The sequence below is a fragment of the Hippocampus guttulatus genome, chromosome 5 (assembly GCF_054856545.1).
Source record: "Hippocampus guttulatus isolate MCC_2025c chromosome 5, RoL_Hgut_1.0, whole genome shotgun sequence".
NCBI lineage: Eukaryota > Metazoa > Chordata > Actinopteri > Syngnathiformes > Syngnathidae > Hippocampus > Hippocampus guttulatus.
In genome coordinates, this window is record NC_141265.1 from 2,581,069 (window position 1) to 2,607,197 (window position 26,129).

The window sequence follows — 26,129 nt, forward strand, 5'->3', positions numbered from 1 at the left end:
TATGGGTTTAAAATACTGTAGTTTTGGTAAAAGTTTCTCTTTCTCATCTTCAATTAAAACCTGTTTTGTCATGTGTGAGCTGTAGGCAATGCGCTGCCATCCATGACTTAATATCTAAAATACAATTTCAAAGGGTATCAACATTTTAGAATAAACTGATGGTAAAAGTAGGGCTGGTTTTTTTTTCTCAAGTGCTGCTGATAGACGTTGAAAGCTATACAAGGAAATCAGACATTTGGTGTTCCCCCAGTGACTTATCAAGAACTTATCTATCCAACCCCCCCAAAAAAAATTTTTTTCCCCACACACAAGATCTCACCAGATCTCAAATTTTACTTGAAAAATTGTTCGCTCGTGTGGCTTCACATCCAGATCCGCCACGCTTCGTTTTGTTCCGCTCGTATCTGCTCTCACACGGTGTTGGCTTTACATCCACGGACAGCAATTCGAGCAATGACTGGCCAACTTTCTGAGGATGGATAATTCTGACCGAAAAATTTTGAAATGACAAATGTTAGAACTTGATTGTCTGAAAAAATCATTTGTTTATTTTCCTAAATAAATGTCACTCCATGATACAGTGGTGCTAGCATTGTGTCTTGGCATTCACACACCAAGTTTTCCATGTTAAGTGATTGGGTGGCTTTGTCTGTTTTCCATCTTTGCAGGAAACCCTCTGCTCCTAAACTCTTCTATTCCACCAGACTTAACTGTGGGACGCACCTATAGCACTTCTCTGTGCTTCCAGGACGGTGCAGACAAAGAACTTTTCGACCCCTTGCCAGACATAAAGGTAAAAGTGCAAAGCTCATTTATGGTCTACGGTGTGGCGGAGCGCGCCGAGTTCCATGCCAAAGCACCTGTTGAGACCTTACCGCAGGACCTGAGCCGGGATTACTGCAGCTCACTAGACAGACGTAAGAAAGGTCTACTTACTTTCAATGGACCTTTGAGTACCAGTAAACATCAACTGAGAACCACCGGCGTGTTTGGTCAGCCTGGAGGACGACTAGTCTTGCCGAACACTGGTGAGTAGATACAGTAAAAGCAGAGGCCAAGTGTTGTTTGCAGGATCATCCCCATCCATCTTGCACGACCATATTTGGTTCTGAGAATGGAAAGCATCTCAAATACAGTCCCCCCCCCCCCCCCCGTCCTTCCCCCGCCACCGCAGTCTTGCGGACATTAATACCTGAAGGCACTTTAACAGCCTCTTCCTCCTTTGAGGGATGAAATATTACTGGAAATGCTAATGAAATGAATGTTTCCACACCTAGTTGCTGATGTTGGTGATGACCTTTTTCAGCAAGATGGTGCAATACCCCACCCGTATCTTGATGTCAGGAGATCTTGAAATTAGCGTGTGCCAAACTGATGTTCTTGTTGTTCAGGATAAGGCGACCAGGTATTTTGTCAGCAGCCTGCAACATCAAAGTGTTTGGGACTTTTTTTTATGGAGCAAGGTTTATGTACGCCCAATTCCTGCAACGCTAGATGAGCTGTTGCCCCATAAAAGCAGTATGCATAATCATCCAGTACTCCACCTCTCGCCCAAAGTCACCTGAGATCGGCTCGAGCACACCTGTGACCCTAGTGGGGATGAAAAGTGGTACAGGATGGATGGATATTTAAAGCCATTTGCTTAAAAAATGCTGAAGTGTCGTGCTGAGTTTTGAAGATACAACGCTGTACTGTTTTGTCACATTTTCAGTTTCCCTGATTTATTTCAGGGGGGGTGGGGGGGGCTAAAACCCAACTCAGACCAGATGCCCACCGATGCACTTGGGCATCTGGCGTGAGTTGGGTGACCAGTCAAGGCGCTGCCCTGTTCTCCCACACGCCTCCTCAGGTTCTGCTCCTCGGGAACGGACATCGGACATAGAAAGAAAGAGAAAAGACTATTCTCGGAAAACAAAATCTAAAAAACGAAATATATCTTTTTTTTTTCATGTTTTTTGTGAAGTGGTCTAAATGTTGTGGGAAGTGAAGAATATTTGGAAGGGGCTAAAACTTGTTTAGAAATCCACCACAATTCAAACGTTGAGTCAAACTCTCAAATGTATACTGCAAATTTGGATTATTCCGATCACCTTTTAAACAAAGTAACTGTTAAAGTAGTAATGAATTCACCTCCACAGATGACTTTAAAAAAAAACTGTTGTGACTGCAGCACAAACCATGCCAAGCATCTTGCCAGATGTGAGAAACAGATTTTACACTTGCTTGTTAAAAGCAAAAAAAAAACCCCTTCATTTATCTCTGCTAAACATAAATGTAACTAATAAAGTTAAAACTGTTAAAATGTTATTTGTCTTAAAATATGACATATATCGACCTAGTATACTGTATGGAGGCATATGGAGAAAGCAAGTTAACCTTCAAACATATGTTTACTTACTTTGCAATCACATAAGATGTTATGGTCCCACGTGACTTGTTGCCATGGCAAGCAACTTTTTGCAATCTCCTAATCAAGCTGTCATGGCCAGCTCGAAAGTTGAGTGTAGACTTACAATTTAACAAGTCGTTTTAAATTCTAAGCCATGCTTTACCGACTAGCAGTGACAACTTTGAGAGTGCACATTTGCCATTTTACTTTGTACATAAGTCCAGTGGTGCCATTAGGGCACGCTGGGCTTTGTTGGGAAATGTTTTAAAAGCAAATAAAAAAAAAGATTGGCTCCCGTTTCACTTGAACTCTCTTCAGCTATTCTTGGGGGAGAGGGAATGGGCTGGCCCGCGAATAGCTAATATCTGCGTATAAACGGTGACCACTGAAATGCAGCGAGAGGGAGAATATCCATCCATCCATTGATTTTCTGATCCTCACAAGGGTCGCGGGGCGTGCTGGAGCCTATCCCAGCTGTCTTCGGGCAGGAGGCGGGGAACACACATAAACAAACAATCATTCGCACTCAGAGTCACACCAAGGGGCAATTTAGATTGTTACATTAACCTGTCATGCATGTTTTTGGAATGTGGGAGGAAAAGAGACTACCTGGAGAAAACCTGCGCAGGCATGGCAAGAACATTGCAAACTCCACACAGGAAGGACGGAGCCGGAATCAAACCCTCAACCTCTGCACTGTGAGCCAGATGCACTCACCCTGGGGTCGGCAACTCAAAATGTTGAAAGAGCCACATTGGACCAAAAAAAAAAAAAAACGAAAAACAAATGTGTCTGGAGCTGCAACAAATTAAAACCCTCAGAAAGAAGGCAACACACGCTGTATGCATCTACATGTATATTAGCTATATTGTATTAGCTTATTATCAAAATGACTAAGTTGGCTACAGATACACAATGAGTCTTTCCGATTCAATGTTTTTTTTGGGTTGGGGGTTTCCCTGCAGTGCATCCTGTAGAGCAGTGGGGCCTTAACCTTTTTTGACCAAAGCTCTATTTTTCGATCAACCAGCCTCCCGCGATCGACCCGTGACCGCAGGCGCACGCACACACACGCACTTACACAGGAATGCCATAATGAGCAACGGCTAAAACGGCGGCTAACATGAACGAGGCACGGGACGCACTTTTGCAGCGTGTTAACTTGTGTAGCTAAGGCGTACCGTTTTAAAACGCGTCTCTCGGCCCTTCAGATTGCCATTCTTTGCCAGTTCCCTCGGTGAATTGGACATAAAACGCCGTTTCTTCTTACAACAGCCACCTGCCTGGCATCCCGCCCTGTTAATAGAAATGTGTGTCGCAGGCTATGAAGCAAATCTTCGTTGACAGAAATGTTGAACTGTAATATTTATTCGACATATTTTTACAGCATTGGAAAATGTGAAGAATGAAACCATATTCAAACCAAAAATATATTTTCACTCTCCCATCTTTTTCCATTTTCGAACGTTTTAAAAAGCTCCAGGGAGTCACTAGGCGTCGCAAAAGAGCCGCATGCGGCTCCGGAGCCGCGCGTTGCCGACCCCCGCGCTAACCAGTCGACCACCGGGCCGCCAAGAGGAAGACTATACAATCTGTGTGTGTGTGTGTGTGTGTGTGTGTGTGTGTGTGTGTGTGTGTGTGTGTGTGTATATATAAAACGCCGCAAAACATCCAACGTGCTTTTCTCAGAAAACAAGCAAGAAATGGAAAGGAAAGGGAAAACAATATGCAAATATGCAAACCCGTGGGTGCCAACCCACGTGTATGCTGTGGTGCACTGTATATTTAAAATGCAACTCTGTAAAATGCCAGGTAACGTGTTTTGACATTTGACAAATGAGTCATTTCATGGCAAAGAAAATAATGGAGTTGAAGAAACGTGAGTGCACCATGCATAAATAAGGTTTTGCCAGTCAACTCACACATTATGTTTCTTATAAACTGCATACAACACCTGTATGGAAAAAAAATCTCATGATAAATTCATCATTTAGTGCTTTTTAATTCCGCTCTGTTGTCAAGTTAAATGATAAAGGACCAAGTATTGCAAAACACAAAGATGTTCTGCTTATAATTCATATTTTTGTTGGTCTAAGTGTTAACGGACCAAACAAGATTTATTTCATACATTGTATATTTTTAAAATTAATAGGCCCAGTAATTCATTTTCTGATTTGTATTTTTTTTTTCCTGAAAAAAGCGGCCTCGGCCTCAAAAAGTCCATATCGGTCGGGTCCTTCGAAGAACAACACAAACAACAGCAACATGCTTTTCAATAGGCACATAAAATTGGCACGTATGGAAATGAAACAGCAACAGTAATGGCATTGCCTTAGAGGGCTGTTCATCCACTTTGCGCAGGCATGTTGACAAGGGGGAAAAAAATCAATTTGTAAAATCCAGTTTCATTTTCAACTGCGGGATCTCGCACTGCCTGAATATTTGGCCATATATTGATTGCAAAGCATTTTACACGGAATCAAGTATAGCTATCACAACGTTAGCAATTTTGCAGTTGTGCAACATGCAGTGCTCTTTTACGATCCTTGTCTAAATCGTTGACACGTGGGAAGAGGGCAGGTGCAATTAACTTTCCTCAATGACCTTTCAAGTGGAGTGGTCTGAGTGGAGGAGCCAATAATGTCAAGTGGGGCACTCACTCAGCCTACTTGCAGCACCACTCTTGCTTTCACTGACTAGTGAGCAATAAGAACCAGCAATAAACGGAAGCTTTTTAGACACTATCTTAATATAGACTCAGTACCAGCAGCACTCTTTTCATTTGGAAATATTTTTCACAATTTTTTCCCGGAAAATAACGACAATCAAAACCAAAAAGTGCTATATGGGAAAGCAAGTACAAGAAATGAAGTCAATGAAAAAAAAAAAAAAGAATCGAGAAAGTCTTCTCAAAATATTTTGGAAAGTGTATGTTGGGGATTTGTGTGACAAGTAAGTTGCACAATTCAGTTCTAAAGGCATCTGGGACTACTGTGAACTCTGATTGTTATATGCCTTAGTTAAGAAGTGCGTCCTTTACCAATTTCATGTCCAAGGTCGGGCCAGTGGCCCAATTGCGGCCCGTGTTCAAATTTACACTTGCCCACACCCTCAGCATTAAATTAATAATGTGTGGGCATTCAGCACTGTTGACCTTAGTAGAAATATACAGTGAATGTCAATAAAAGCTATTTTATATTTTACCTAAAGATGGCAGCACACTTGTAGGCCGTGCTTTTGGAAATACGTTCGGAGCTTGCTCTGCCTCTCCGAACACACGACTCTTGAGTCGTGTTTGGCGTCAGAGTGAATTTCCCAAGGCATCTCTCATTGCATGACCCTTAGATGGCCCTTTCCGGTACATTTCTGTTGTGGAGACTGTAGCGAAGAAAAAGGAAGTTGACAGAGAGGGCTGTCGCTTCCAGGAACAGTGGATATTGGCATATTTTTTTCTCTGATTTACGAAACAAATATGTCTCCCTAATTTGTATGAGAGTGTGGCTCTTTTCAAGTAATTCAATATCAAAATTCACTACCAGACCAAATATGCAAACTACAAGAAAGTGACCGGGAACAAATATCGTGAGAAATTATGGCAACTGGAAGCGGAATGGTTGTTCAGCCCTCACACAATTTCACCACACCAAATATGGCTCTCTTTGCAAAGCGTTTGGACATCCCTGCATTTAAACTGTCAAGCAGGGGCTTCAAACTTGTGGCCTGAAAAACATTTTCAGTCCGCAGGATGATATTTAGTCTCCTACTTGTGCAGCCCCCATGTATTTTGCCGTGTCATTGCGCTGGGTGGCGGCCCGGTAGTCCAGTGGTTAGCGCGTCGACTTCGCAGTGCAGAGGTACCGGGTTCAATTCCAGCTCCGGCCTCCCTGTGTAGAGTTTGCATGTTCTCCCCGGGCCTGCGTGGGTTTTCTCCGGGTACTCCGGTTTCCTCCCACATTCCAAAAACATGCATGGCAGGCTGATTGAACACGCTAAATTGTCCCTAGGTGTGAGTGTGAGTGCGCATGGTTGTTCGTCTCTTTGTGCCCTGCGATTGGCTGGCAACCGGTTCAGGGTGTCCCCTGCCTACTGCCTGAAGACTGCTGGGATAGGCTCCAGCACCCCCCGCGACCCTAGTGAGGATTAAGCGGTTCGGAAATGGATGGATAGGTGTGCTTCATTTTGTGGCCAATGGGTGGTCTGAAGAGTACATATAATCCTACAACTAGAATGTTTGTTAGTAATGAGTCTGAGAAAATGAAGGAATTGCACTGGGTGTTCCATGTGTGTGTGTGTGTGTGTGTGTGTGTGTGTGTGTGTGTGTGTGTGTGTGTGTGTTCTTAATGGGCTACCATAGCCCAGTCTCATGACAGCTTTTGGCGAAATGTGACACCAAGTCGAAAGAAACGATACCCTGCCACCCAGTCCCAGTCATGTCTTTTTCAAAACCTGACCCGAGGAGAAAGGTTGCTGACGGGAACAGCCAATTTCAAGAAAAACAGGAGAAGGATTTTTTTATTTGGTTGAGCCACCCCGACAAATCTTGAATGCAAAAAGAAAGTTGTGGTTCTCAATACATCAGACATCATTACTCAACTCGACATGCTTATGAGTATCCAAAGTATCGTGAGTAGTGAGCGAGAGGACCGGGTCACCAATCTTTTTCGCGTTCTAAAGAACCTTTAATGTTCTATTGCGTTAATAATGTATATTGAGAAGATTGGATTAGTTGTACTTTTTTTTTGATTACTTGAACCCCTTTTTGGAATACTTGATGTGGCGCAGACATGGTCGACTCCATCTCCAGCACTCGCAAAAAAATTGTGTTTGCGACGCCTCAAACTGAAAGATAGAAGACAGACAGTGTAAGGTTTGACCTCAGCTTTATTATTTTTGAATATCAGTAATGTTGTTCCTTCTCAATCCACGGTCCGAGGAATTTTCAAAATCAGGTTAGAATTGCACCCCATACAGTCCTAAAAATGAATGCAGCTCTATTCTCGTACCTTAAGAGGGATCACAAACAACATCACTGATGCACAGTATTTACACAAGATGAGCAGCTCGCATTGTCAGGTTTGGCAAAATCAATTGAGTCTTACCCTTAAACTAGTGGATGCCAACATTTGAACAAATGAGCTTTTATATGGTGAGTTTCGTGAATCAACCTTACTTTCGGATACCTGGGGGGGGGGGGGGTTGCAAGTACTGTGTTATCAATTGCTTGTTGTTGCAAAACCAGAAGTGATCTGTGGATCACGCTCGTGGGGGATCAAAACTAATAAATTGTTTACGCATCATGTCTGATTCAGACAGACAATGTTTGCAGCTAAATTTCGGCCAGACATTGTTTCATTGTTTCATCAGACTTTCTTTAGTATGTGTTTATCCTTATTCAGGTCTCCGTGGGGAGATGTATGATATATATTAAAGCACTCTTCTCAGAAGGGTAAAACTTTCTGAGACATAACAGTTGAAGAACAGGCCAGTGGAGGGAATTAAGCTTTTTATTCAAAACATGCGCGCAAAAATCAATGGTAGAGTTCTCCTAGTTACCTCAAATCTTTGTACCTCTGAAAAACATGAACATTTTTAAAATGCCATACAGTACTTGGGAAATGAGTGCTTAGTCTTGCCTGTAGGTCATGTTCAATGAAATTGAGCATGCCAGCGAGAGACCGCAAAGTCACCTTCCCAGGAAGAGCATACAGACTCCCCTTCACTGACAATATGCTCGGGGGTCTGCAACACATGCACTGGAACAGCGATGGGCAACTCACAATAAATGATGGAGGAGTGCAGAAATGATTATCACATGGGACCGCACACTTCCTAACCGTGATCTGCCATTTTACATAAGACCAATTGTGTGCATTTATTGCAATCACGTCGTACTCAAAAATGTATCCAACAGATCTGCTCATTCATGACAAAGGGTTTAAATAAACAAAAAAAAAAACCCTGATACTATGACTGTTTACTAAAGTGAAAGGGGCTCTCATACATTACAATGAAATTTAAAGTTTCCATCAAACTGCCAAACAACAGCCTAACAAAGTGCAACAACTTTGAGCATTTTTTTTCCAATAGTGCCACCAGAAATCTGGATAGCCCCAGCATTTTATTTCATATTCTGAAATATACATTCTTTTCGCAGCTCAAGCCCTCCCTGTAGCCCCAGGAGAGAAAAAAAAATCCTGCAGCCGTCCCTAGTTAGTGCACAGTGTAGTGGATTTCAGTGACAATATTTGTGCATCCACTTTTCATCAAACGAAAAAGCCATTTGTGGGCCTGTTTCTCTCTTTTGGCTTGTTGTGCTTCACTGCCCCTACCCCAAAACAGTCTTTCTATCACGGTCTAAAACATACTGGACAGTGAGAGAGTCAATTTTAGAGGAGTGGGAACGAACATTGGGGTAGCAGACTCCAAAATGAAATTCCCTTCACAATGCGCCTCACTTGAAAAAAGGCTCTGACTGCAGCTCGCAAAGTTCAAGCTGCAGTTCAGAACGTTGCTCACTGACAGCAGCGGAGAGAGGCTCTACCAAAAGTGCTATTTCTGGTTTCAATTCAAGGGAATCGATGCTTGAGCCACTCCCGCAGTCTCTCAGTATCGGTCTTATATTTCTGAAGTTAAGTCTTCGCATTCTGGGACATTTTTTTCTGATCAACATCACATTCGGACAATGGGAAGAAAAGTCCTCTTGGAAGAGGTTTAATTTGTACTGAATTTCTTGGATGTGTGAGCACAGGTCACACACAGGTTTCGTCTCTGCCCAACAACTTTGTGTTCAGGTCATTTGAGGTATGAAGGAATGTCATGTCTTTGATGTGCTGTGTCTTTGACTTCCCTGGAGTAAGGATTCACATTCCCACAAATGCTATCCTTCAAAAACACTGCGATCCCAGAGCGCAGCACAAAAAAACACAAAAAAAAAGCTCCAGACTCATCCAACAGACCTCATGTGCATTAGTAGAACCTACCATGCTGTGTCCATTCCATCGAACACATTGCCTGTGACTGAGGAATCTGTTCTCTTCTCAGATTCATTTGTTTTTTTAAGTCACCTTTAGTCAGCCACGTCATAATGTGGCATCATTTTAGTGTCTTAGAATTTACGGGTACGCCATGATGACAGCAGATAGCTTGTCCAAACCAACATAGGCAGTTGAAACGGCATTGAATATGTCCATGTCCTTGGCAGTACCGTGCAGAGAGACCAATTAGAGTAGCTCCTCGTGAACTTCAAACCTCCTGTTCACGCCTCTGTCGAAAATAAGCAGCTGGCTGACATCCGTCACGTTTGTACGTTCATCCAATGCCACGGAGAAGTATTCGCAGTCATTCATTACTTCTTTAATCTTCCCTCTGACATGATAGCGAACGTCAAAAGTTTAACAACTGTGTGACGAAACAAACAAAACCTATCAACGTTCCTAACAATGTTAGCAAAACGTTCTGGCCATTTCCATGGCACGCCTGTTTACAATTTTGCCATCTGACAAGGGTTTCTCTGATTTCGCCAGCTCGCAAACACCACAGCCGAAGTTAGCATGAGTGCAGTTGGCTTCTTGTAGGGTTGTGGCTCTGGTAAAAAAAAAATTAAAAAATCTCTCTAAACAAGCAGGCATATTGGTTTGTCTTTAAATTCTGTGAACGGATCATCTGCTTCCTAGTTTTCCTGAGTAGTCTTTTGATTAAGCTATCTTTATACTGTTTTTAGCCATTGCGTCACCACTCTTAATCGTTGATGGAGAGCTGGTGGGAGGGCAAATATTATATAGAATTATATGTATTGCCCATCCCTGCACAACAACTTGAACACGTGGAGTAATCTTATGTTGGGGTCAGGCATTGGTCCAGATTCTGCCAGCAAAGTTTTGATTGCAAACAGAGTTGGAAGGATGGCAAAGGTGACTTTTAGGGTCAGAGGTTCGGGAAGACGGGAAGGACACGACACTTATTGCAACCATTGCAGACATTGGAAAACTAAGCTTGTCACCATTGAAGGCAATGATAAGACAGATATCTTCAGGTGAGATTTTGCAACCAATGGCAATCCCATATTGCTACAGTCTGGCACTTTGCTCTTCCTAGATTACAGCAGTCCTGACCGCACCCCAATGGCACACTTGATTAATCAGGCTCTGTAGTGTATGTTACTATGAAGGCTCTTGACCTTTTGTTTGAACACGAGATGCCTTTTTTTCTTCTTCTTTTTTTTTACGAACAAACGTAAATCCACCAAAGAATACCAAATAATAGTCACTTTCAAAAGCAGAATAATAAGGCATCAGCAATGAAGGCACAGGTGGCACGGTGATCGACTGGTTAGCACGTTTGCCTCACGGTGCAGAGGTGCAAGGTTGCAGGGTTCGCTTCCGGCTCCGGCCTTCCTGTGCGGAATTTGCATGTTCTCCCTGTGCTTGTGTGGGTTTTCTCTGGGTACTCTGCTTTCCTCCCACATTCCAAAGACATACACGGTAGGTTAAGTGGTCACTCTAAATTGACCTTAGGTGTGATTGTGAGCGCGAATGGTTGTTTGTCTATGTGTGCCCTTCGATTGGCTGGAAAGCAGTTCAGGGTGTACCCTGCCTACTGCCCAAAGACAGCTAGCACACCCATGACCCTTGTGAGGATTAGAAAAGGGAGGATTGGATGGATCTGGCACATTTGACATCAGCTGTGTTGATCACTCCACAAAAACATGTTCCTTCCCAATGCAAATCATTTTTGAGAGGGGGATGTTCACAAGTGTTTGAATAAACTCACGATCAAATCCACCTTCACTCACTTATATGGTTTTGTTATTTCCCATTTCTTTCTTTCATATCCCAGGATACTGTCAAAATATTCTCATGCGTGTGTACAACCATCTGCAAATGCTTATGTTGCGCTACACAGACAGGCTGGTGGAGTTGTTTCTGTTGACACACTTATCCATGATTTCCAGGAGTCAGCCTGCTGGTGCCTCATGGAGCCGTGGCTGAAAATATGTCCTGGGAGATGTACATGGTGATCAGCCTGGGAGAGGCAAGGTGAGGCCAACCGGATATCAATATCAGCATCTGTTTGTTTGTCATCTCTATTTTCCTTCCCCAGCTTTTCATCTTTACACCTGTTCACCACTATCTCAAGCCCCTTGCTCACTGGCTGTATAAACAGGCTTTATTCTGCCTTTTGAGCGACTCGCTGTCTCGTTCCGTCATAGTATCAGATGCTTAACAGGGACTGAAAGCTGGCAACGGAGAGTGTGGCTGATCCAAGTCCACGGGCGTATGTGTAGACAGGAAATGTCACAGTTAGACTGACGTTGTGACACATATCTAGTCATCCTAACGGGCCAAGCTGCAAATGTTTTTTGAATGGATACTTTGGGGATGGCAATGTCCTGCTACAAAGAGTCCAAGACACAGCCAACTAAAAAAAAAAGAAATGCTTCATCGACGTCATACCATAGTGTTTGCCACCCATCTGCTAATTACTTAGTAAGGAATTCACTTAAGAAGAGAGGATTTTCAGTGAAACACAACGCACGTTACAGTAACTGTATCAATAGCAGGAATAATGCGAATAAATGATCAAATGTTGGGATTTGGTTTTGTAGGGCACAATAACAGCATTTGAATGGACTATACAAGTAATACAAACAACCTACTGTATATCCAGTCGTACAGTTACACGTCCAACATGTGGATCATAACTCTGTATATTTTGTTGGGTCATCACTTGGAAGGTAAAAGCGTATGACCTTCATCTTGGCCATCCTCACATTGCTGTGTTTACTGCCTGGCTGCATGACAGATGGACCCAGCAAGAACTCCACCCTCCCTCCCTTGTTCCCTATCGGGGTGTGAATGTGAGCGCTTATTTGACAAAGCCACTGACATTGATGTCCCGGCTGCTGTTGAGAAACATTCGTTGATCACGCCTCCTTGCAGGAAGCAAAATCAAACCTTCAATCTTCTAATCTCAATCTTATCCCACCCACTCAGCCGAGAGTCATAATGTAGTTCTGTACTCCACTAAAGCTGCATTATCAAGAGCGTGACACTCCGGGAGCGAGTCATGACCTTGGAAACTTGTTTAAACGATGATGAATGCCATGATGTAAAGAGTGTGCTGTTCTGATGGACAAGCACGGCAGAATAGAACGCCGCGCCATCCCTTGAGGCCCTTCATCTTGGCAGTACGCGTGTCCTGTATTCTGATCACAGCTTCGTAATGACCCTTGGATGGACTGAGCGTCTTTCTGCGGGCGGGGGGTGGGGGGGGGGGGGTACACTCTTCCCTGCGGTGTGTCACATGGGCCTCCAGTTTCTTCTGAAGTGTTTTTTTGTTGATTCACAGTGTTTCATTTGAAAGAAAGCTCCAAAAAGAAGAGCCATATATCCATACAGACACACGGGAAAAGGACAAGGGATGAGGGTAACTGAGAATGGGTGGCAGTCATCTCCGGACTGACAGATTTCCAGCTCTTTTGCTGTAACTCTGGAAAGATTTGCTCAGTTGTCTCTTAATTAATATGAATAACAGCTCTCGGGGCTTGTCAGCATCCAGTGTTGAAATAATTCACTTGTATAGCATTTTCCCTGTAGGCGGTATTGTTAAAATATATGGTAGATGAAGGAGTAAAGCGGGTCTTGTGTTCTATCCCGGCAGCGTAAAGCATCTGGTCTCTCCCTTTTCACACGTGAAACACAAAATATTGTGGACACTGAAGAAACAATGTTATGTTTCAGCCAATGGACATGTTTTATACGTGCTTATTTTTCCTGTCACTGTGTGAGTAGAAAAATGTTTAGCGGGGCCTTCCCTGTGGTGTGTTGTGCTTTTCATCTGACCGGCTGTCAATCACTGTCTCCATTCGAGCACGCCAACCCGACAAAGAATTGCTTCACTTATGTGTCCGGCTCCTATCTCTGCCCAGCTGACTTCTCCACAGAGACAGATTCCTATTAAGGCGTATTTTCAAGATGTATTTTCAAAGGTTGTCCTAAACCTTTTGAAGGTGCAGTTTTGCTTCGGTCAGACATACTTCCCTTACAGCCAAGGTTTTATGAATGCATTGTATTGCAAGATAAATCTTTGAAACTACTGAGGCAGAAACCGCTTTGTTCCGGCCAGAAGAGAGCTTCAGAACAGGAAAGTGGTTTGTGTGAGTGTTTTCTGGGGGGGGGGGGTTGCAGTTTGCAGTTTGCAACATTTATTTGCCGTATAGTCCCCTTCATTATGTATTTTTGTCTCCATGCCCTCTGCTCCGGTAGTTTTCAACTAAAATATGTCCGTGGCTCCGGTGATGTAATGTTTTGCAAGCTCATACAAAGTGCGATTTCAAAAATATTTATGAATGAAAATCGCATTGACAAAGTACGAACTGAAAATGCATGAAACCAAAAACTTGAAAAGGCAAGGTTCAGTTGAACACCAAGAATACACAAACGAAATATCCAAAAGTCCAATCACACAAAAACAAAGAGCAATACTAGAATAACAAAACAACTCAAAACGAGGATCAATGAACAAAACGAGAGCGACTATGAACGGTATCGAGAAGTCCAAAAAAATTGAACACGAAGCACAACAGCAAGCAAGGTCAATAATCCGACAAGGCATAGCAGAAGTCAGCGTCCTGAAATACTCAGCCATGCTCGATGGAGAAATGAGGCACAGGTGCACCTGCTGGAGGGAAACGCCCTTCACTCCAGCTGCGCTTTAAGGGCTTCGAGTCATGTCGCTAGCACTGAGACAACAGAATGGCAATGACATAAATTGAAACTTCAGCACCATGTTATTATGTCCAGTGCTTATGAGAACTTGAGTCATCATGGAAGTTGCACCACGACACTGTGTTGTTACGGTCTTGTTGAACTACGGCACATGGCCGGCATGCGTAAATATTTAACCGAAAATGAGAGCGGTAGTACGATCACTTGCAAAACATGCAAGTCTACCTTCAAATATAATACAATAAAAAGAAATACAAATGTTTCATCTTGAGTTGGCTTTCTCCTGCTACCAGATGTTAGCTGGTCAGATTTGACCCGTGTCTTAAATGAGCCATAAAATAACCTCAAAACAATTATCATCCACTTGTTTGTTGTTTGACTTCGTTTTAATTGGATTTCTGAGTTCCCTGGGCCTTTGTTTTGACAGCATACCCCTTGTTAAGAAGAAATGAATAAATGAATTACAATTAGAATAATAATAACCGTAAGAGAATTACGTAAATAAATGATTGCATGTTGTGTTGCCTGGTTGTCATTGAGTGGTATCAAAAGGCATTTCTAAAATTCTTTTTGGTTCTAGATATGATAGTAACATCTAAAGTATGTTTTGTTTGCACAAATTTAATTTGAATAAAGCCTTTGTTTGTTCGTGCAAATTTAAAATGAATAAAAAGCAGAAGAAACAATCTTTTTTTTTTTTATGTAGATTTTCAAACAAAGAACAACCAAGCAAGCAAATCAAAGCAGAAGAAATCAAGGACTAGACCACATCTGCAAATTAGCTGATACGCAGCTCCATTTTCAGGATTTCATTGTGCCATCCATGTTTCTTCCTGAGAAGTTCTTCAAGTCTTTCTTTTTTCTCAGGGATGCCATTTGCTGTTTTGCCTGGGTGAATCTGTATATTCCATGCATCGCTTGCTTTTGCATCACAAGCGGCCCATTTCTTTTAATTTTTTATGCCGTAGTTGTCTGGCTTACTGCGCATGTATTACTGGGAATTTTATACGGAAGGGAAGAAACATTCATGTACTGTCAACTATCAGTAGAAATAGCTGCACCCATCTCTTCAAGCATCCCTGGGGAGCAAGCTTATCAGTTTTTGCTCTTTGTATCTCTGTTGTCAAATGTGAGGACTCTTGCTTTCAGTCGAAAGGTCACACTCCGCACAGAGATTTTCTCTCGTGCGTGTTTTAGTTTACGCTTCAGGATTCTGCAAATGGTCGTTTTCATGCTCACGCAGTTTCTTTTTTTTCCCCCCACCCATTGATAGCTCTCCGTTACTTACCCTGCTAACTACCGTATTATACATAAAGTGTTCACAGGCAAAACATAAATCTGAAACTGAGCCTAGATATTCAGTATTGTGTCTTTTTAAAATCATTAGCGGAAGAGGACACACACTGCTTCTGCTCACACAACCGATGCTCGCTTGCACGTCAGTAAAACTTTACTTCTTGTAGCCTTCAAGAGAGTCTTCTGGCCGCTGGGTTCGTGGCCTCGGCCTTTAGCTCAACAGTCAGCCCATTCGACTGAGACGCATCGCTGACATTTTATCCATGAAATATGTTGGCTCCAACAAAAGGCACCTGTGTGTCAGAGTCTAGAAGTACCTGTAAATAAAACTGTATTGTTGAGCTCCAAAGACATACAGTGTAACGCTATTTTCATGTTGCCGCCAAACATTTTCGTTTGACAGCAGAAATAAAGGGAATTGTTCACCGTTCCAATACTTTTGAAATGTCTCATTCAAATGGTGGACATCGAGAGAAATGATCAAAAGAAAAAAGGGAGCTAGGCTTCCACTGTTGGTGCCTGTTTGATTAATGGAGCAGGGCTGTACATACGGTGCTGTCATCTTCAAAATAGAGGCGGAAAAAACTGCTGAAGGACTGCACGCAATTTTAAGTGAGCCTAATGGAATCTGCTAATGTGTATATTTATTTAGACTGCCGTGTCCTCTTCCGACCCACTCTGCCTCTTTACATGCCTCCCAGGTCTCTGGGGAGTGAGTCACCGGTCACTTTCAATAATGCAGCTCATCTAAGGGCTCAAGATGCTGTCGTATAGAGCCCTTCATCATGATGACATGTGGAATGGAGAAAAGAGACAGCAAGCTTTGGGTTCTGTTCCAAGTAAACTGCAGCAGGAAAGCGACTTAATTGGCAGGTATACTTATGAGGGGCTGTCAGGAACGTTCTTCAGGATGACCTCTTATGCACATTATAGAAATCCAGCCATACTCTCATGAAATGCTTTTACGGTCAGTACAGTAGTGAAACACTCTCAAACAGAAAACAGATTCTTTTTTTCACATGCATACTGTACCAAAAGTGCAAATATAAACTAATGAAACGCTCTTTCAGAACAGATTTTTTTTCACTCACATACTCTTGTGAAATGCTCTCATACACGCAACTGAAATGCTGCCATACGCACAAATGAATTTTGTTTGCTCACATACCCAAGCCAAAATTCTCTCATACACAAACTTTTTTTTGGGGGGTGGGGGGGGGGGGCTAACATTTGCATGCACCCATGATCCAAGCCACTTATCATCACAAGGGTCGCAGTTCATGCTGGAACCTGTCCCAGCTGTCTTCAGGCAGTAGGCGGGGGACACCCTGAACTAGTTGCCAGCCACTTGCGGGGCACACAAAGACATACAACAACCATCCGTGCTCACACTCACACCTAGGGACAATTTAGAGTGCCCAATTAACCTCCCATGAATATTTTTGGAATGTGGGAGGAAACTGGAGAACCTGTAAGATTCCCCACCAGGCACAGGGAGAACATGCAAACTCCACACAGGAAGGCCTGCAATGGAAACCTGCACCTCTGCACTGGCGAACGCGCCACCCAGTCGGGCACCGTGGCACCATCCACTTAGTGAAACACTTTCACATACACCAGTGAAATGCACTCATAAACATATGACTTTTTTTTTTTTTTGGCTCACATGAAAATGAAACGCATAGTAAAAATAAAATACTGACATATACACAACCGAAATGCTCCCCCATTGGATTGAATAAAATAGTGCAGGTTTACCTGCTTACTGGGGTTACATGTATGTATATATACATTTATACAAACATATAAATAAATTTAAGAATACATTTGACGCACATACTCTCCTAATTGGAGTCAGGTGATAGTGTGCTACATGACGAGTCCGCAGAGAAAGAGCAATGCGATATAAACATTCAGCGTGTCTGCACTTGGAGTTCAAATGGTTGGCTGCTGCTGTCGAATTTGACACGGCTCGGATTCTCTTCACTGACGCCTGTAACTCCTCAATTAAGATTTTTTGCAGGCTTTTGGGCAGACATTAGTGAGGTGAACTCGTTTGAAGAATTGAGCTTCATTTGAAAACACTGGAAGGTCTCCCATTTCAACAGAAACGTAGCCTCTTGCAGAAACAAGTGAAATCATCTGACACACACAAGAGAAACGCTCGTGTACAAACACGAATGGAAAAAAAAAAACCTCGCACACACTCCTAAAACGCTCTCACGCAGAGCTCTGTTCGCTCGCAGACGAGTGCACCACGCATACATCCACTTGAGTTCTTGGGCAAAAACAAATCCAGTCATGTTTACAACGGCGTACGAGTCGTGTGTAAGAGAGCATTTCATGTGTGGATGCATTTAACTAGTGCATGTAAGTAAAACATATATATATATTTGTGCAGTAAGAACGGCGTTCAGTCGTGTGTGGATGAGAGGTAATCCTTGAAGTATGACCCTGACAGCCCATCATGCTGCATATTCTGCTCCTTGCCTCGGCTTTGCATTAATTGTACAGTTAGACTCAACACTGTTGGCTGTTGAATCATGAACTCTGTGTAGTCCAAAGCTGCTGTTGGCATAACCGGGAAAAATAAAATCACTGTACTGCAAAGAGGGGGATTATGAGGTGGCAGTGTGCACAAAGACCGCAAGGCCACACAGGAAAATGGAATTCGCTTTCTGAAGGGATGCAATTTCTGATCAACTGAAGATTAAAATACTGGAGGAAATGGGAGAACAATAAATACATAAGGTTTCATTATTAGTAGTACTACTAGTAGTAGTGGTGGAAGATTTTAAAGATTCTATTGACAACTACATGATGTAGAAAGAAATACGGTGATCAAATAAGCAGTTGCAATGGTTTCATAAATGGTCCGTGCCGTATCTAGTCAGCATTTCCTGTGTCTTGCGGTGACATAGGGCTACAAGTTGTTGGCTAGATGGACAGTGTTTGGTTGAAATGATGTGAAACTCTGTGGGACTTGGGTGTTGACCACGCTCTCGGGAATGAAGAAAGAAAGAAGTTTGGTTCAAAAAGAAAAATCTGGACTAATGTGTCACGGACGTCCCAACAGTTGTCCATCATATTTTGCCTTTTTCTTACTCTGTTTGTTTCTCTGCATGATTTTTGGACATGTTAAATCGTGTGCGTGTGTGTGTGCGTGTGCGTGTGTGTTTGATGAAATACTCAGAAGTAGAGCAATTTGAATCCGGGACAGTTGCCTTCATGTCTCCCTGACAAACATATTAGAATGACTGACGGCCAACCTCATTTGACACAGCTACTGATGCTTGTTGGAATCTCCTGATTCAAATTTAATAAATCAAGTGTGGAATATAATTTTCATTTGAGCAGGATTTCATATTCATTTATTAAGTATTTAATAAACAAAAATACAAGGATGTGCCCCCCCCCATCCTTCCCTCCATAAAAAATGACATTTTAAAAGCAGTTATCTTAAAAACTACTACAACAGTTCAGATGTTGAACATGCTTTTATTTATTTATTTATTTATTCCGAGACCGATTTCATTTGATTTCAATATGCGCACTGCCTGTGACATGCCACTCATCAATTCTTTTGTTAAGCGCTTGTGAAACACACTGTAGCATGACTCCGGTAAGATTATCCAGTGCAGAAGTGATTCTCTGCCAGACTTGATCAATACTAGCAGAGAAAGAGAGAGACCGGTTTAAAAAAAAAACATTAAATGAGGTTATTTAACCCCTTTAAGTTAATGATTTGCCAAAATCATTGACCTGCAAAATGAGGTCACATTTTTGGGTCACGCTCGAACTGTACAAGAAAGATCCAGAACCAGTCCTGTCATATCGTTACACTACATATGATGATTGATTGATTCATTCATTCATGAACAGCCAATTGTTACTTTCTGTTACTTTTTCAGGTTTGAATTAAGAATGTATATGACTACATATTATGGCTGGATGATTATAGAAAAAAAATAATCACAATCATTTTAATTGAGATTGAAATCACAATTATTAAAATGATGATTTCTCGATTTTCGAAACGTAGTATTTACTCATCGTTTAAAAACTATCATCTTTGCCTCATGCCCATTCATCCCTGCGCGTTGAACACTTTATTCTTGAACACTCTATCCTTTTTGTCAGGTTCAAAATGACCTTGTAAATAGCACGTGAAATTCAATCCTTTTGCAGTTTCACTCGGATACATCCACAGTTTTGATGCATTGCATCGTTGCACACATTGTCACCTTGAATAAGCATTACCCCTTTCTCGTCATATTTATTTTGGCTTAAGATATTTTCACAACTCTTGGGACTTACTGGGCTAGCCTGGGATGTCAGGGATTGTAGTTCATGCCACGTCTTTGGAAATGTGTGTTTGTATGACAAAAAAAAAAAAGTCCTTGGATCTTTATGTCCATGAAATTTGAGAAAAGGAAAATTCCTGGAATCCTTGAAAACTCAACTTTAACCCTATCCTGCAGCCTGTAACCTGATAACATGATAAGCGGTCCACTGTAGTAACCGCTGTCCCTGAAAGGGTTAAATATAAATTAAAAGGATAAGGACAAAATTAATTAGTTTGAAAGTTTAAAAAAAAGGGCATACCTTATTTAAGGCGCACCTTCAATGAATGGCCTATTTTGTAATTGTTTTCATATATTGGACGCACTGCATTATAAGACGCAATCTACAATGCATGCACTAGATGGAGCGCCGCTCAAGGAAATGCCAACTGAACACTACATTACACTTCACCCTGACTTATCTAGCAACGATCAGATGTCAGTAAAACATATTTAATAAAGCAGCGACACAGTTCACTTAACCAACAGGCAAGTGATAACATTGACTCATTAACGTTGAACTCTCTTGCCGCTGCTCTATTTCCATGTTCAACTGCGTAACCCTATCGATCGCCTTAAGTTTGAAATGTGCATCGTAAGCACGTCTCTACCAAGGAGCCATTTTGGGGTTGACATATTACCTTAATGACCATACACAAGGCGCATCGGATTTTAAGGCCCGCTGTGAACTTTTAAGAAAATGGAAGGCTTTTAGTTGCGCCTTTTAGTGTGGAAAATACGGTACTAAAATGATAGCAATCGAAAAAAACAAATGCTGGTTGTTCTTGTGCATTTTGGCCTTTTACCTTAAGCTCCAACCAGGGTGTCATTAAACAGCTCCACCAGAGATGTCCAACTCTGGTCCTCGAGGGCCTCTGTCCAGTCTGTTTTCGATGTCTCTACCCTCCAACACACCCTGATTCAAATGATCATTTCATCAGCAAGCTCTGAGAGCCTGATAATGATGTTGGAGGAGGGAGACATGTAAAACATGCTTGATAGGAGCCCTCGAGCACCCGACTTGGAAACCCCTGTCCTACACACTTGCTACACAAACAATATGGTGCATTCAGGGTGCTTTCACAACATCAGGAACTTGCAGACTACCCGTGCCGTTTAATCATTTGTCTTCAATTATAATGTTTTGAAGATTGAGAGAAGCCAAAATCAAAATCATGGTTAATATTTCGATGAATCGTCCAGACCTACTATGAATGTGCGGCATTTTGTTCATCAAACACCCCAGAGTCAATTACAACTTTGTTGTGGCAGACGAATTTTATCCTTAAATGCTTTGACCAGTTAGTGTCCAGCTGTTTTATTCGAAATTACTCAAAACACGAAACAATGAAATGATTGACTTGAATCCTGTATATTGAAGTACTGCACCCCCTTGTTTTGATGACAAGTGCTGTTTATTCTTAAATCCAAGTGTGGTGCCCAGACTGACAAGCCCTGTTTGTTCTAAGCCTCTTTTAATGAACACACTCCAACTCACCAGCAAATCACCATGACTTTTTCACCTGGGCTGAAAAAAGAAAAAAAAAAAAGCAGCTTGGCTATGCAGCAATAAACGCTGGAGAGTGAACATTTGCGCTTTCAAAGAGTCATGCCTGAAGGCATGTTTTGTTTGCAGCCCACCTGTTTGCATAAGCTCTTCTCATTAGTATGTTTTTGTGTGTTTGTGTGTGAACACACACATATCGACTGAGGATGAATAGATGGATGGATGGATGGATTGATTGATTGATCCATATATTACATCTTTTTCTCCTGGGTCCGGTGCAAAGCATGGCCATTACAATTTCACTTTGCGCAGAGGAAGCGAATAATTTTTGGAATTCCAGAAATGTAGACCAAAACGGAGGTTTTGGGAAGCAAAGTAGGTGAAAATTCCTCCACAGCGATGTGAAAGACTCATCAGCGGCTATCGCAAATGCTTAATTTCAGTTGTTGCCAAGGGTCGCACAAACACTAACTCGAGCACAAATTAGTCTATTAAAGCTGTGTCTCCACCCCTCACGAGCCTATAAACATATCCTGTTAGCTCGGTTAGCACCGAGAATGATGGTTTTGCACTTAGGGACAGCATAAATGATTTTTTAAGATGTAGTAAACGATTTTTACATTCTCCTCAATGTCTGTATGGTTATCTTGGGTGGATGCATATATAAAAATGCCCCAACCTGTCGTATTGAATTAGTCTTCCTTTGGTCACATGCATATCCCCTTTTGTGCAGGTCTGATGGCTCTCACTGTGGTTCTGTTTTCAGGTTGCAGCATAATGGCAATGTGAGCAGAGGGACCCAGGTGTGTGTGTGGTAGTGGTGGTGATTTCTCTTCTTTTTGGAAAATCCACATGTTGGTGTAGTGTTGAAGGGAAGATCTGTGTGGTTGAAGTCATCAGCTGTGATGAGGAAACCATCTGGGTGCGCTATTGCTCACTGATGGCCGAGTAGATTTCATAGAGTCGGTCGCTATTACTGTTGTTAGCAGTGTGGAGTATGTAAACCGCAACCAGCAGAATTTATTAGATTCCCTCAGAAGCTAGAAGGGTCGGCACTTTATGATGATAAACTTTTGTCAGTAAAGAACAGTGTTTGGACACAACAGCAGTATTCTGGCACCAAGCATATATAGTAGGTAAACATACACTCACTCCCCTTCTGTGAGTCTTACCGCCCACCACAGAGACTCGATAGCATGTTAGCACCATTAGTCCCTGCATGATGTCACTATACAACGATTTTGTAAAATCGAATGAAGTCATCTTTCACTTCATGCTGCGCAGATCTCGGGCGATATCCATTCATCCATCGTCTAATTGACTTATCCTCACGAGGGTCATGCTGAAGCCTATCCCAGCTGTTTTCCGGCAGTAGGTAGGTTGCACCCTGAACTGGTTGCCAATCGCAGGGCATACATAGACAAACAAGCATTCACGCTCACACCTAAGGACAATTTAGAGTGTTCCATCAACCCGCCAAAAAGCCATGCAAGTTTTTGGAATGTGGGAGGAAACCAGAGTACCCGGAGAAAACCTCCACAAGCGTGGGGAGAACATGCAAATTCCACACAGGAAGGCCAGAGCAGGAATCGAACCCTGCACCTCTGCACTGTGAGGTGTGTGTGTGCTAACCAGTCCACTGTGGTTAGGCGCCATATGTGGTCAATTTCATTGTCCATTGAGGGAACAATAGCATGGCTGAGGGATGGTATCGTGAGTTGGTGGGCTAAAGGCCAGCCAAGCCTGAAAGCCTCCATGATTTACTTTGCTTTCTCATCCTCTTTCGTGATTTCCATCGCTTCCTCTACAAATATAATGCAGCAGGCAAATCCAGTTATGCAGTAGAATGTAGAAGTCTCAAGCACCAGATAAGCTCTGTGACACCGTGGTCAAGTTTGTTGTGCAATACCTTAAATTGAAAATCCAAAAGGCAGTCACATATCTATATGTGATATCCGATAAGCAACATTGAGCATGAACTACTAAGACACAGACACACAGAAGTCATCAAGCCTCAAGACTCACTTGGCCAACTAAACTCTTAACCGGTGCTTTGCTCTGTGGGATAATGACTTGATTATTTTTGTTCTATTCCACACACTGACCCACTTTGTCATACTATCCTTAGTGTCAATTCACTGGAAGGCTGTGAAATACTCCTGAGCCCCGAGGTGATGTATGGTCCTCCCGGTCTGGACCTATCCTGCCCAGTGGCCATGACCATGGCTCACTGTGCCGAGGTGGACTCTGAGAACTGGAACATCCAGCTCAAGAGGAGAACCCAGGGCAGTAAATGGGAGGTAAGAGCAGCAGGCAGACACCTGTCAAACAAAGTACAAATGACATTTTACTCTACTTCACTTGTCCTTTCTCCACCATGTTTACATTCTTCACTTTGTTGATGAATATCGCTGTAATCCTCCCCTCCATTGCAGAGGTGACATTCGAAATTCACATCTCCAACCAAGTAAATCGGTGACATAGAAATTCATCCATCCGTAGCCTTTTTAAATACATTTTTATAGCATTTATGGCACTTACATTTTTGAAGGTGTTGAAATATTGTACACGCAGTATGAACAAATAGAGTAACTGTAATAACACAAAAAAATATATCACCAATATAGCGAGAATGCAAACCACAATAGAAGTAACGGGGCTTTACTTCTTCTTTTTTTTCCATATACAAAGCCTGTATTCATAAATTCAAAACAAAGTTATCTGCGTCCATTGAGCATATTCATGATCTGTTATTGCTGAACAAAAGATATGTGGGCAGGGTCTGTTATTATTTATGTTGCCCAGATCGCTTGATTGTCTCCGTCGAGAGTTCTGCTTATTCTATTGTGATCCTTCCGCATGACACATGCAGACAAGGGTAAATGCAGATAAATGAAGTGAGCTGACGGATCGGTTTCAGTATTCCTTTCCTCCATGTCCTTGTCCTTACATAGCCACATCACTTTTCAGAGAACCAAGGATTTCTCCTGAAAAGACATAAACACAAATAAAGCAACAGCTGCTGATGTTTTCATACCTCGCAACCATAATGCTATCTGGTTGGGTTTATTTCAGACAATGAAGTCCATCTGTTTTTTGTGGCCCATACAACTGTGGTAAATAACTCCAGCAGCTGTGGGCATATTTTAAAAGTTTTTTTTTTTTTTTTCAAAAGTACACAACCAAGATCCACACAATCTCATCTGAAGCAGCGTGTTTTAAAATTGTGCCTCATCGTACACGGCCCACATGCATTTTTGATCACCTGCCGCTCATGTCAGACCTGAGAAGTCAGCAGTTCTTTGGGGCACGGATGCCTTGAAATGAGAAGTCTGAGGCAACATCCCCAAATTTAGAGACGTACAATCCCCGAGCTACTGTCCAGCGGGGGTGAAGATATTGATCTTCACACCACGCAATTTTGAAATCTTTGACAAATCTCCCCACAGCGTTAATAAAGGCCGTCTGTCTGTGTTTCGGCCTCGTCTGTGTTTCTGTCCAGGCTTTCACATGTCTCACCAAAGATTTTTGAACTTAAATCTCACCCACATTTTTCTATACTCAGCCCACACGGCCAGTGAAGTGTTTGAAAGTGTAAACAATACTTTTCAGGACACGGGTCAGTTCAACTGATCCGTATTTCAATCTTATTTTCACACAGAACAAGTCTGCGTAATGACTTCCAGAACCAAACCTGACAGGTGTTGTTTTAAGGAAAACTTAACTGTCACATAATCATAAAAAGAAGACTGCATGAAATGTACAAGGGTGACCCAAAAAGATGCGTACCCATATTTTATTCGATAAAAAATGCATATACCAGGGAAATCCACAAACAATTGAGGAACTGAAAACTGCCATCACAGCAAAAATAAGAGCCATCCCGAAAGAGGAGTGTGTAAAAGTGATTGACAACTTTGTCAGACGAGTACAGGTTTGCTTGCAACGGAATGGTGGACATTTGGAACACATCTTGGGAAAGCCATAAATTGACTAAAAATTGACAGAAATAGCTGAAACTCTGGTGAATGGTCTTCCATAAACGGAATAATGTGTGGTTGTAATTTGAAATAAATAGCTTTTTAATCAAACTCACAATTGAAATTTTCATGGGTACGCATTTTTTGGGTCACCCTGTACTTCATGTAATTCCATCCATCCATTCTTCCATCCATTTTCCGATCCGCTTTATCCTCACTAGGGTCGCGGGGGGTGCTGTAGCCTATCCCGGCTGTCTTCGGGCAGTAGGCGGGGGACACCCTGAACCGGTTGCCAGCCAATCGCACGGCACACAGAAACGAACAACCATCCGCACTCACACTAACACCTAGGGACAACTTTGAGTGTTAAATCAGCAGACCGTGCATGTTTTTGGAATGTGGGAGGAAACCGGAGTACCCGGAGAAAACCCACACAGGCACGGAAAGAACATGCAAACTCCACACAGGAAGGCCGGAGCTGGAATCCAACCCACGACCTCTGTACTGTGAGGTCGACGCGCTAACCAGTGAACCACCGGGCCACTATTTCATGCAATTGACAACACAAATGCATGTTTTTTCCGCACTTGCGCAGCTTCCGCTGGCATTTGAAAAGGACGCATTTAAGGTTCATAGAAGACTAGAAATTCTCCATAGGGGTGAATCTGACTTTGAATGGTCATTTGTTTATACTGTATGTGCCCGGCAACTGACTGGCGACCAGTCCATCATCAGCTGGCACAGGCTCCAACACCTTTGGGAATCTGAACGATGAGCTGCATGCAATAAAAGCTCCAGTTGGTCATGTGACGCGTGAATTATGTGCAAACGATTAAAGCCGAAGCTTTGTGTGAGATCGGATTGATCCTCCTTTCTGATCCCTGTGTC

At 42.5% G+C, this 26,129-nt stretch overlaps 1 protein-coding gene across 2 annotated transcripts in view; it reads left to right on the forward strand.

Moving 5' to 3' along the window:
• Window positions 1–26,129, forward strand: part of unc5db (unc-5 netrin receptor Db) — a 206,724-nt gene that overhangs the window by 145,806 nt on the left and 34,789 nt on the right. For both annotated transcript variants that reach the window (XM_086110673.1, XM_086110672.1), the window contains 3 exons: window positions 669–1,028; window positions 11,340–11,424; window positions 23,390–23,561. In XM_086110673.1, the coding sequence (XP_085966799.1) occupies window positions 669–1,028; window positions 11,340–11,424; window positions 23,390–23,561 (617 nt within the window). The remainder of the gene's footprint in view (window positions 1–668; window positions 1,029–11,339; window positions 11,425–23,389; window positions 23,562–26,129) is intronic.